The 11629-nt window shown below is 59.1% G+C and overlaps 1 protein-coding gene across 1 annotated transcript; it reads right to left on the minus strand.

Moving 5' to 3' along the window:
* Positions 1-588: 588 nt before the first annotated feature.
* Positions 589-9779, minus strand: NFATC4 (nuclear factor of activated T cells 4). Its single transcript, XM_086710039.1, has 10 exons — positions 9530-9779; positions 7334-8429; positions 5745-5907; positions 4960-5159; positions 4452-4624; positions 3851-3991; positions 2894-2949; positions 2490-2616; positions 1716-2297; positions 589-965 (listed from the first exon to the last, which is right to left on the minus strand). The coding sequence occupies exons 1-10, from the start codon at positions 9627-9629 to the stop codon at positions 898-900; spliced, it is 2706 nt and encodes a 901-aa protein (XP_086566165.1). The 5' UTR covers positions 9630-9779; the 3' UTR covers positions 589-897.
* Positions 9780-11629: the final 1850 nt, after the last annotated feature.

Below are 11629 nucleotides of genomic sequence, written 5' to 3' on the forward strand. Positions count from 1 at the left end.
TCCTATAGTCTACCTCTGAAGCACAGATGTTTCCAGAACGTCTTCACAGTCCTCAAAGGTGGGAGAATCCGGTGTGGATGGGTCCATGCCAGCCCTTCCTCACCCCTAACCATACTTGAGGGAGATAAGCCTCAGGCCCGAGCCCAAAGGTATCTGAGGGTGGGTTGGGGAGGGTGGGCTGGGCAGGAGGCCAGGAGTGTGGCTGGCATTCAACCTGTTAGTTGATTAGCTGTGTGACCTTGGACAAGCCCTTTTCCCTCTCTGAGCCTGGGATTTCTCCTTTATAAATGGGGAAAAGGGATCAGACTGGTTTTCGTGACCTTGGCTATGAATCCGAATCATCTGAGTGGCGGTAAGAGAAAGAAACTTGAAAATACACAGATTCCTAGGCCCCATCCCAAAGCTCCTAAAGGAATCTGAATCCCCAGGGAGGAGAGGCCTACTCAAGCCCCCAACCTCACTCCAGCTGGGGAGCCTCTGGAGTCCCTTCAAACCCTCCCCAGCACCCCTCCACTGAGAAACTCTTTGGGATACAGGGCTAGAGTAAGCTGCCCCATCTCTCTGTCCAAAGACTTCTGGAGCCTGAAGCACTAGTCAGTGAGCAGTTTATTATCCATCAAGCTGTCCCCAGCCTCCCAGCACCGTGGCCTGTACACAACTAGACACAGCCTTCACTCCAGTCTTTCCTCATACCCAGCCTTGGTCCCCACCCCCATCTTAGCCCCTCCAAGGCAGCACCAGGCCCAGGGGCCACACCTCAGCTAAGGGCAGGGGAGAGGAGGCAAAAGCTGGAGAAAGAGGATCCAGATTGGCCCCAAGCTTCTGGAACCGCCACCCCAGGATGAAGGGAAAGTGGGCAGGGCTTGGGCAGGGGGGCTGGGGTTGCCAGGTGATGCTTCAGGCAGGAGGCTCTTCTCCAGGAGGTGCAGGGAAGCCACTCAGGTCTCGGCCAATGATCTCACTCACTGTAAAGGAGGTGCAGTTGAAAGATTGGGCTAGGGACTGGTCCCCACCTTTTCCAGAAATTCCCAATCCATTCCAGGCAGGCCTCAGTCTAGGATGCTTCTAGGCTCCTCCTCCACTGGCTTCTCTTCCACAGGGCCTCAGTTTCCCCAGTGTGTCTTGATACCTGTCCCCAATCAAATCTCACTCAATTCCATCCATGTGGGCTCCCAGGCCCCCATCTTAGCCCTTTCCTGCTGGCTCGGCCTGGGGTGTTTGGGCAGTCACTGTCATCGGGGCCAGAGGTGGGTGCAGCCAGTGGGAGGAAGGAGATGCAAAATACGAAGGCTCCTCATCACCAAACTTGACCACAGTCACCATGTGTGGGGGGACGCTGAGGCAAGGGAAAATGTGCCTGACTGGGACCTCAGCAAGCCCCTGCCCTGCTCTGAAATTCAGTGCGTGACTCTGACAATTGAGGGAGCTGGGCTGAATGGTCTTCAAAGTACTTCTAGCCCGGAAATTCTGTGATCTGGGACAGAGGGCAGAGGCAGGAGAAGGGCTGGGGCAGGAACTCTCTGCACCCTTCAGAACTGAGTTTAACCAGATTTAGGTGGCCACATGCACCAAACACTTGCCTCCTGAGACCCTCCAATTGGCCCTGAGGGCCCGGGGATGCCCCATCTCTGGGAAGCCAAACTCCAGCCCTCAGCAAACATGCAGAGCAATCTCTTGCACACACTCACACTCACAACCCCCAGCCCCACACCCACCTTCCTCCAGCGTGATACCCTGGATAGGGACACTGTCTCGGAAGCCGCTGCTGTAGCCACCCCTGGATTTCTCCTGCTCCGGAGCCCCCTCCCCAGGGCCATAGCTCGGCCCTACCTCATTGTATCCCTCAGCAGGTGGGGGATGAACACCACTCTGGGGAGGGAAGGGGCCTTCGAGCGGTGGGGATGAAGGCAGTGGAGGTCGAAAGGGGGCTGGAGGAGGGAACGGCAGCCCCAAGGGAAATGGGGAGCCCCGTCCTCCATAGGGGTCACTAGGGAAGGGCCGGGGAAGGAAGGAGACTGGAGGCGGGCGGGCACAACCTGCGGTACCCCCAGTCTCAGGGAACATCCGTAGGCCAGCTCTGTAGGATGGTGGGGGCCCCGTCTGGGGGTACAGAGGGGGTGTGCCATAGCTGAAGCCTTCTGACAGGTAAGGAGCTTCGTAAGCAGGGTCTTCATGGGGATAGGAGGGGTATGGGGGCCTGGGTGGTGAGAAGTCCATGTCAGTGCCAAAGGGGGGGCCAGGTGCTGAAGGGAAGCCGCGGAGAGAGGAGTCCGGTAAAGGCTCCTCCTTGAAGATCACTGGGTAGATGAGAAAGCAGGACACACTGGTGAGAGGGCTGGCAGTCTCCCCACTGCACAGCCTCTGCCCACTTCTCTGTCCCCAGGCTCCATCCATCCCGTGGATCCTCACGATGGGGCACCGCATCCCTCTGCCCCTGCCTCAGCTCCCCGTATCCCCACACCCCCACCGTGGGCTGTCCCAGAACGTACCAGGCAGGAACTTGAAACTCTGGGTAGGACTGCGCTTCCTCCGCCCATTGGAGACATAAAAGTAGACCTGGACTGGCCGGGACACCCGCTTGTTGCTGTACTCAGGGACAGTCAGGGTCAGCGTCACCTGGGGAAGAACACAGGATGAGGCAGGGAGCCCTCAGGGATCTGGCTCGGCATAGCCCTTTCAAGGACCCAAACTCCACCTCCTGGCTTTTTCCATTTGCTAGACAGCAAACTTCATTTCCTAGAGATGAACCTGCTCCCAGAGTGACCAGACTGCCTCCTCCAGAAAAAAAGAGGTAGCTTCTGGAGTCCATTCCCATGGGCAAGGGACATAGCTGTGAATTTCCTGACTTCTCCCACCACCCGCCCAGGGTGGGTGCCCTAGGTGACACTGGTACCTCATTGCTCTGCAACCGGTTCACTGTGGCCTCCTCCTCCCACTGCAGCTTTCCATCTGTGCAGGAGGAACAGAGAGCTCCAGCCCAATTCCAGGGCCCGTGCCCCTTGCCCAGTCCCCTGCCACTTCCCCTCCTGCTAGAGTCAGGGCCACACTCAGAAGGCCCCTACAAGGCCTGGCTCACAGGGGAGCCCATTGCGTGTTTACTCAATTGGATGGAAGAGGCAGCAAACTGAAACAAGAGAAGTGGCAGGGCCAGCCCAGGGAACCAGAGAGAGTTCATGACAGAGGTGACTCTGGAACCCTCCCATTCAGTTCCAAACATCTCCTGCCATGACAGTGCTGGGAGGAAGTTCAAGAGTAAGAAAGGTCCTAGCTTGAAGGAAGGCAATGAGACCCTGATCTCAAGATCCAGAATCTCTGAACCTTCTCTGGCATGGTCCCAGGGTGCTCCATTTGAGTGTAGGTGCTGGGGCTCTTGGTGGGCAGGGGTGGGGGGAGGGCAAAGGGCTCAGGTTGGTGGGTTTACTTGGACCCCTAAATGTTCCCTTCTCCAGCCCCGCAACTGACCCGAGGCCCCTCACAGGCTTTGTAATCACAGTTGTGCTACCAGGTCCATAACTCAGGAGGGGCTTGGGGTCTGGGAGGATATAAGTCCCCTCTTCCTCTCTCCTCTATGGACTATCTACATGGGAGTAAACTGTGTCAAAGCTGACTCCTCTTTGATAAAATGAATGTGATTTCTCACATCTGTTCATCATCTTGAGCATTTCAGATTGCTGTCACACCCATCTCCCCATGGGAAGCAGACAGGACAATAGGAAGGGCAGTCCATCTGTTCCCTTTCACAGATAAGGAAACTGAGGTTCAACTTGCTAGTTTAATGACAGTGCCAGAGATCTCTCACTTGCCCGTTCCAAACTCCTCCTGCCTGCCCCCCGCCCCCATGAGTGCTCACCAGGGCCCCTCTCGATGAACACCACCTTGGAGTCTGGCAGGAAGTTGGAGCCAGTGAGCACTAGTTCCTCTCCTCCTCTCACAGAACAGGCACTGGGGCTGTAGGCCTCTACCTGGGGCAGCTCCTGGGCCGAGCGCTGGGCTGCAGAGCAGTGCAGGAAGGAGGCTGGCTGGGCTGAGTCCAAGAGGACCCCACCCTTCTTGGAATAACTGCCACAGGACCCTGGAGGAGTCCTCCTCGGTAGCAGACATACAAGTAAATCAACAGTATCCCTGGGGTCACACACACCAGGTGAGGAGCTTGGGCAGAGACAGAGATGAACAGCGTCACCTAAGGGCAGAGCTACCCAAACAAGTACACAGGGCCACCCAGAGACAGATGGAGGACAGGCCAGAGACAGTCCAGCCCAGAGACAGAGTCTGTGGCAGGGACAAATTAGAACACTGACCCCAACCCCTCCATAATAGAAATAAGCGCTGAGTCCTTTATAGGGCTACCTAGGACAGGACACAAGACACTATGCAGAAGAGATGGGAAGCCAGACATACACGCAAACAGGGAGTGGCAAGAGATAGAGATGGCACAGGGCCTCTTTGCTCACAGCACTCAATGGGCACTGATGCTGTCTGCACTGAGACGACCTTCCCGCTGCCCTGGGGCACGTGCACCCGGAAGACGAGCCGCACACGTGTGTTCTTGCGCCCAATGTCTGTCTCCCCCTTCCGCAGCTCAATGTCTGAGTTCCGGAGCTTCAGGATTCCAGCACAGTCAATGCTGAAGGCAGAGAATGGAAGGCAAGCCCCCACCCAGCTGAAGCCAAATGGCGAGGCCCCTGTAAGGAGGAAGCCCCCACGCTTCATCCAAAGCCCTGAATGACTTTCTCTGGGAACCTGGGGGGGGGGGGGTATTTTCTAATCACAGGTGGTCTCTCCAAGGTACTCCCTAGGCCCCAAGTCCTCTTCTAGATCATGAGAAGGCCTGGAACCTGTTCCTAGAGGTGATGTCCAGCTAGCTCTTCTGGGAAGAGGAAGAGTGGGCCTAGCTTAGACCTCATGGAAAAGGCTGGTCCTAAAGCCTGAAGACTGAGGGGAAGTGAAGTGGGGACCTACTTGGCTGCCATGTTGTTCTCAGGAAGCAGGGTCATCTCCAACACTTTGGTACCACTGACTACAGCTTCATAGCTAGCTGTGGCCACCATCTTGCCTGTGATACGGTGCACCTGATAGAAGGCATGAGGCCGCAGGTTCCTTTCATCTGCAGTGCCAATGAACATCTGTAGGGTCAGTGGCTTCTCACTGTAGCCTAGGAGCTGGCAGACGGAAAGAGAGGCCACCCAACTGAAACCCCCACTGTCTCATCCTTCATCCATCCCTGGGCTTTCAGTCCGCCAGGGGATGAGGATGGTGAAAGATAAAGGATATCCTGAAAGGGATTCCCAGGGGGAATTGGGCACCAGCTGTGGAGAAAACGTGGCCTGGAGTTTACAGTGTTACTCTTGGAATAAGGCCCAAACTGAGCTGGGCAAAGGGGGAAATCTTCCAAGAGAGACTGGCCCAACTCAACAGACAACCTAACTCCCAGTGAACTTTGGCCTCAGCCTAACCCCTCCCCCATATCTGGCAGGCTACCATTTTCCAGAGTAGACATGAGGCGGGTGTCCCATGGGAAGAGCGGAGCGGGGGTGGAGGGACAGAGAAGGAGAGAGTATATCCGGGTCCTGGAAGTGCACCCTTCCTCCCTTAAATCCAGCCCCTCCCCCAGGCTGCCTGCAGGGTCATTGCTGAGAGGGAGTGTGGGAAAGGGCAGTGCCATGGGTCTGCACAGCTGGAGCCCATCTGCAGGGATCTGGGACTGGAGAAGAGAAAGGCTATCAGGACTGCCCTCTGCCCCTTACCTTGACTACAGGGTGACCACCAGGGGCAGCTTTGACAGCCCCTCGGCTGCCCTCGGTCTCGTAATGGGCCCGGTGGTGGGCTCTAGGCTGCACCTCAATCCTCAGCTCCAGCTGCTCATACTGGCTGGGCAGAGGCCAGTCCAGCGGGGGTAAGGCAGAGGTCCTGGGTAGGAGAGAAAAGCACTGATCATATGCAGTCTCAGACCTCAGTCGGAGCAGCGCTGGGCCCAGCTCCCCGGGATGTGAGGGAGGAGGGGGTGTGAGTGTGGGAGAAAGGAAGTCACAGCAGAAATAAAACAGTCCACCAGCCCCAAAGCAAGGGAGATAGGAGATAGCCCTCTCAGAGCCCCTTGAGATGAGGGTGTGGAAGATGACACAAGGCCTGAGACTCCTTTCTTTCCAGTTCTGAGCACAGGGTTTGGGGTGGCGAGGGTTCCTTCATGGGGAGGCAGAGGTGAACCCAGACCTAATCCTAATCCCCAGACCTGGATGGGAAGAGTCAAGTAAAGAAATTCTTCAGGCCAGAAAAGTCCTCAGAGGTTACCCCTTTGTTTTTCAGATAAAGAAACTGAGGCCCAGGGAGTAGAATCCAGCAAGCCAAGCAAGCCAGTGACTGACAGAAGCCAGGATTGTTTCCAAGCCAGCACCCTCTCTACTAGTTGGGGCTGGACAGGTTAGTTCCAGAAAGCTGGGGGTTACAGATGGGCAACTTTCCTGTCCTGAACTCAAAGATACCCCCCCCCCCCCCCAGGTGGTGGCTGGCATTGTCTGGAGACACTCTGAGTAGTCGAAACTAGGGGAGAGGCTACCATCCAGAAAGTAGAGGCCAGGGATGTTGCTAAACTATCCTACAGCGCCCACCACAGCCCCATACAACCATCATCCTGCTCAAAATATCAACCATGCTGCTAAAGTGAAACCCTGCCCTGCAGGAACCCATGAGAGCAGGTGTAAAGGTTTCTTTCCCCAGGAAACTTTTCTGCATAGAGCCAACTCAATCTGACATCCCAAGATTTAGGATTACTGAAATGTGCAGGGTTCTTGAGTGAAAGGGGTGGAAGAACTTCAAGAACTGCTTGTTTCAGTATGAATTCCTTGACTTGCAAGCTATTTTATTCAAATTAGCAGCTACACTTTTAATCAGTAAGTCAGGGCCCTAGAAATTAAGAGAAGGGAGACTCCCTGCTACCGGGTGTAGGGCAGAAATCCAGCCAGGTTCCATGCCCAGCCAGTGCCAGCATAGAGCTAAGGGTGGGGAACACCCTAGAGATGCTCCTTCTTTACCTAAGTGGTTCTCTTGGTGGGGGTGGGGGAGAGGTTTTTCCTTATTGGTCCCCAGTGTCCTTTTGTAAATTATCTGTCTGGAGGGGGTGGGGTTTTTGTTTTGTTTTGTTTTGTTTTATTTTGTTTTGTTTTGTTTTGTTTTTTAATGCTCTCCAAAACTGGGTAGATGGCAGCAGCCAAGCTGGTTGCAGATTCTCTTCTGAAATGCCAAGAACACAGAACTAGGACCTTTCTTCAAACCCATCCCGTCACCCTCCTGCTCTGAGATGGCTGGAGACACAGGCGGTGCTAGGCACAATCCTCACCTGAAGATGGGGCTGTGTCCCCCAATCCGGGCCTTGGACCAAGCCAGTGGGGAGGGCACTGCCAGGTAGTCCATGCCCGCCACCTCCTTCCGAGGACCCCCGGGAGGAGCCACAGCCTCCTCTGCTCCTGACTGCAGCTTTCCATTGCACGGGGCAGGCTCCTCAGGCCGAGGCAGAGCCACTGCCTGCTCGCTGGAGGTCCGCCGGGTCTTCTGCGGGATGCTCTCCGCCGGTGGGGCTCCCACGTAGTCAAAAGGGCCAGGGGAGCCAGGGTCACGGGCCAGAGGCAATGGGGGTGGTGGAGGTGGCTCGGGCCCCTCCTCCCCCAGGCTGCCGCGGCGGGACAGAGCTGGGGAGGCCGAAGACGGGGTCCCAGAGCTGGAATAGCGCCGCTTGCCACAGGGAGAGGCAGGCCTCGGGGAGGCTGGGGTGGGCCCAGGAGCGCTGAGGAGTAGCCAGCTATCCTCTGGCCCCCGACCTCCGGGGCTCGGACCATACAGGTTCCAGGGATCGTCGGGGGTCCACGGCCTAGGGGAGGCCCTAGGCGACGGCAGGGGGGAGCCCAGGCCAAAGCGGGAGGCCGCCTCATTTAGCTCAGACTCCACCTCGTCGCAGGCCGCATACAGGGCTGCCTCGTCTGAAGCGTCGGAGAAGAAGCTCCACGAGGACAGGCTGCTGCTGCCAGGGCTGGGGCTGAAGAAGGGGCCCCCGCCCTGGCCCCCGGTCTCTCGGTAGCCCCCAAAGCCTTCTGGTGGCGGGTAATCCCTGGGGGAGCCGTCCCCCCAGGCATCAGGGTTGTCCTCCAGCGTGGCCGGCGGGTCGGGCGTGGGAGAGATGGAGGTGATGCGGATGCTAGGGCACTCAAGAACACGGCCTCCCCCAACCCCCCCGGAAGCCCCTCCCGGCCCCCCCAGCCTCACTGACCGGGCGGGCTGGCTCTCCCAAGTGCCAGGTGAGGGGGCCGGGCGGGGTGGTGGCGAATGCATGCCAGGCCGAGGGGGTGGAGGCCGAGGAATGCCAATAGGGGCAGCGCCATAGGGAGGGGGCTCCCCCAGGGCCAGACGGCAGCATGGCGGGGCGTCCTCTGAGTCCAGTTCTGTCGAAATGGGAAGGGAGGGGAACAGAGAGAGGGATGCCACAGGAGATGGGGACAAAGAGAAGCAGGTGAGATGTCTGGGTTCCTCGAGTGGCCAGCCCTCCACGCCCCGTATGCCACCCCCTCCTCAGTATAAGGGGGCTGGGTCCTGAGATGCCCTTCAGAGCCACGAAGACAAAGGCAAAGTTGGACCTCAGAAGGTGGAGTGCACAGATCCAGACGTCCCAGGCCTTTTCCCACTGGGATAACCTGAGCCCCTGGCCCTGGAACCAGGGGTACCAGACGGGGCGGGTCTTAAGGTGAGGAAGGCGACTCGAGAGGAGCTGGATTTGGGCCTGGAGGCGTGTTTAGGGAAGCGCAGGGCTGGGCTGGGGGCGACTCACACATGAACCCAATTAGCAGCGGCTCCCAAACCCCCAAACGGTGCTGGCAGGAGCCCCAGTTGCCATCGCAACAGTGGCCAAGGGAGGGGGGGCTCCAGGGCTGTGGCAACGAGGGGAGGTGGCTCCTCCCTCGCTCCCCCCATCTGGGGGCGGGGGTACAGCCGAGGGGATGCTGCGTGCCGGGCCCGGCCCGGGGGAGGGGGCCGCGGGCAGCGCGAATTCCGTGAGAGCGGCGGCCGCCGCCCCCGGCTCAGTCCCCGCCATCTGCCTCTCATTGCGGCCGGCGGGGGAGGGGGAGGGGAGGGGCGCCCTAGCGGGCCCGGAGAGCTCCCCCAGCCCCGGGCGTCGGGTCCGCCGGCCCAGGGCCGGGACCGCGAGGGACACGCTCCGGGACCCCCTTCCCCTTCCCCTGGCAGCGCCCGGGGCTCCCGGGGCCGCTGTTCCCGCCCGCCCCCCAGCCCGGTGACAGACTGCCCAGCCGAGAGGCGGCGCGCGGCCAACGGCACCCCCACCCCCACCCCAGTCACGACCTAAAAAGGAGAAAGTGGTGCCCGGCCCCCAGCCTCACCTCCGCAGACCCCTCAGCCTCTGCGACTTCCCCCCACCTCTGAGCCCCTCATCCTCCACCCCAGGCTCGCTGCCCTAAAATCCCCAGTCTCGGGATCTCCGGGCCCTTCCTTTCTTGACCCCAAGACCACTTCCCAGCCCCGCACTAACCTTCCCCCGACCCCCCCGCGCCCAGCGGGGGGGTCTCCTTTTCCTCCCCGAACACCAGCTTAAATTCCAGCTCCTCATCCTCGCAGCTCGCTGCCCCCATGGAGCCGGACAGAGCCCCCAGGTCCCGGTCTGGGTGGGAGGGGGGGAAGCTCAGGAGGCTGCCGTATCTTCACCCGTGGCTCCCTCCCTCCCCTTCTCCGTGACGCCCCCTCCTCCGCCGCTGCCTCCTCCCTCCGGACGCCCCCTCGTTATTATAGAAACTTTTCCAAACTTTTTTCCCCCAAACTTCTTCAAAGCGCCCCCCCCAGCCTGTCCCTGATTGGCTGCCCGGGATGCTCCAGCCCCTCCTCCAGGGATGAGATGAGAAAACCACGCGCCCCTCGTCCTCCCCCACCCTCCCTCCCTCTGTCCTCTCTCCAGTCCCTCCCCCTCAAAAAAAAAAAAAAAAAAAAAAAAAAAAAAAAAAGGAACAAAACTTAATTGGAAAACGGTCCCTCAGGCTTGGTGCGACCTCACTGAAGCCTATAGGCCCGCATTGGAGACAATCATATCCCTCCGGGAGCATTTCCACCACCACCACCACCCTCTTGTTAGTCTAAGTTGGGGCTCCGGGTCCGAGAGCCTTAAAGGGGCCATATCCTGGGTCCACCGTGTAGAGAGCCCAGGCAGACCCTTTCTTAAGTTCTGAAGAGTTGTGCAGCCAGCAACTCTCAAGCAAGGACACCTCCTCTCTCCTTCGCCTCCAAGCCTTCGGGCCCAGCGGGCTCTGGGGTGCAGAGCGGCTACAGCCTGCTCTGAAATGGAAAAGGTCTTCCATCGTCTGAGGCCGCCGTGCCTGGAAGCCTTTGCCCTGCAGAATCAGCCCTTCCAGCTACCGTCTCTGCCCAACCCTCAAAGGTGAAGAACTTTTAGCCGTCTTGGGGAACTGTTCAAAGGTCCACAGCCTCTGACGGGCGGTGATCCAGGCCGGACTTTACCGCTGCCCTTGTCCCAGCCACCCAGAGGGGCCATTAATTAGCCTCCGCGGGAAGTCGGCTCCCTCCTCCCTAGAAATGCAGTCTGGAATGAATCTCGGATCCGATGGCATCCCGCTCCGGCTCGCCTGAAAATCCTGGCCAGATTTTCTAGGAGCCCAGAGCCGGGCGACCTTGTGGGCCCCGGGGTTGGACACCTGTCACCTGGGCGGGGGGGAGGAAGGAAGACTCGGACTGGAGTTTCAAGGAAGGGCAGGTATGGTGGGGCCCGGTTGGGTGAGAGGGAGTTAGATCAGAGATTCTTGATTCAGAAGGCGGCCGGGGTACCATCCCCGCCCCCGACCCCCAAGCAAGAATGTGTACTTCAAAGTTCTCTAACAGGCCGCAGCGATTTTTCATCTAAATCCCTCCAGCTCAGGGCTGCGCCCTCAGCGGCGCCCCAGCCCCGCACCTAAAGGGTTAAGCGACGCCCCTCGGGTCAGACGTTTACAAACACTCGGGAGCCGGGCGGGGACCGCGCCCGTTACTCTAATGAGAAACAGGCTCTGCGGGGCTGGGGAAGAGGGGAGGGCTGGCCCGGCGGGCCGGAGCTCCGCAGCGGCGCAGGCGGCTCCCCTCCCTTCCCTCCCGTCCTCCCGCTGGCCCGCCCTGGGGACCCCCCCCCCTCCAGCCCCCGGGGACCCCAGTGACGTGCGGAGCTGCTCCGGCTCAGAGCCCAGGACCGCGACGCTGGAGGGGCGGGGATAAGAGGCTGGGCCGGCGGGGAGAGAAGAATGTTCCGAGGCCGAGCAGGGAGGCGGCCTGGTTTGATTTTTCTTTTTCTTTTTCTTTTTCTTTTTTTTTTTTCCTCCCCCTTTGGTTGGCCTCCTCAAATTACATTTCCCTTCCAGCTTCATCTCGGAAATAAAAGAAGGAGAGACCTACAGGGAGGGAGAGCGAGGAACACCCTGAGACTCGCGCGACCAGCTTCCACCCGAGGGGGCTGCAGAGAGAGGAGGGAAGCGGAGGCTAGAAGGGCAGGGGAAGAGACCCCAACCCAGCCCCTGCTTCCCCACACGTCGCCCCCGCGCCCCCCACCCCTCTGCTACACACGCAGACGCGCACATTCTTTTCAAATGTCATATTT

The sequence above is a fragment of the Puma concolor genome, chromosome B3 (assembly GCF_028749965.1).
Source record: "Puma concolor isolate L17-30 chromosome B3, mPumCon1.1.hap2, whole genome shotgun sequence".
NCBI classification, from domain to species: Eukaryota; Metazoa; Chordata; class Mammalia; order Carnivora; family Felidae; genus Puma; species Puma concolor.

Coding starts and splice junctions, on each gene's coding strand:
- NFATC4 (XM_086710039.1), bottom strand. CDS start 9,629: ATGGGGGCAGCGAGCTGCGAGGATGAGGAGCTGGAATTTAAGCTGGTG. Junction 2,298..2,489: donor GAGTTTCAAGTTCCTGCCTG/GTACGTTCTGGG, acceptor TCATCTACCCAG/TGATCTTCAAGGAGGAGCCT. Junction 966..1,715: donor GGGTATCACGCTGGAGGAAG/GTGGGTGTGGGG, acceptor CCTCCTTTACAG/TGAGTGAGATCATTGGCCGA.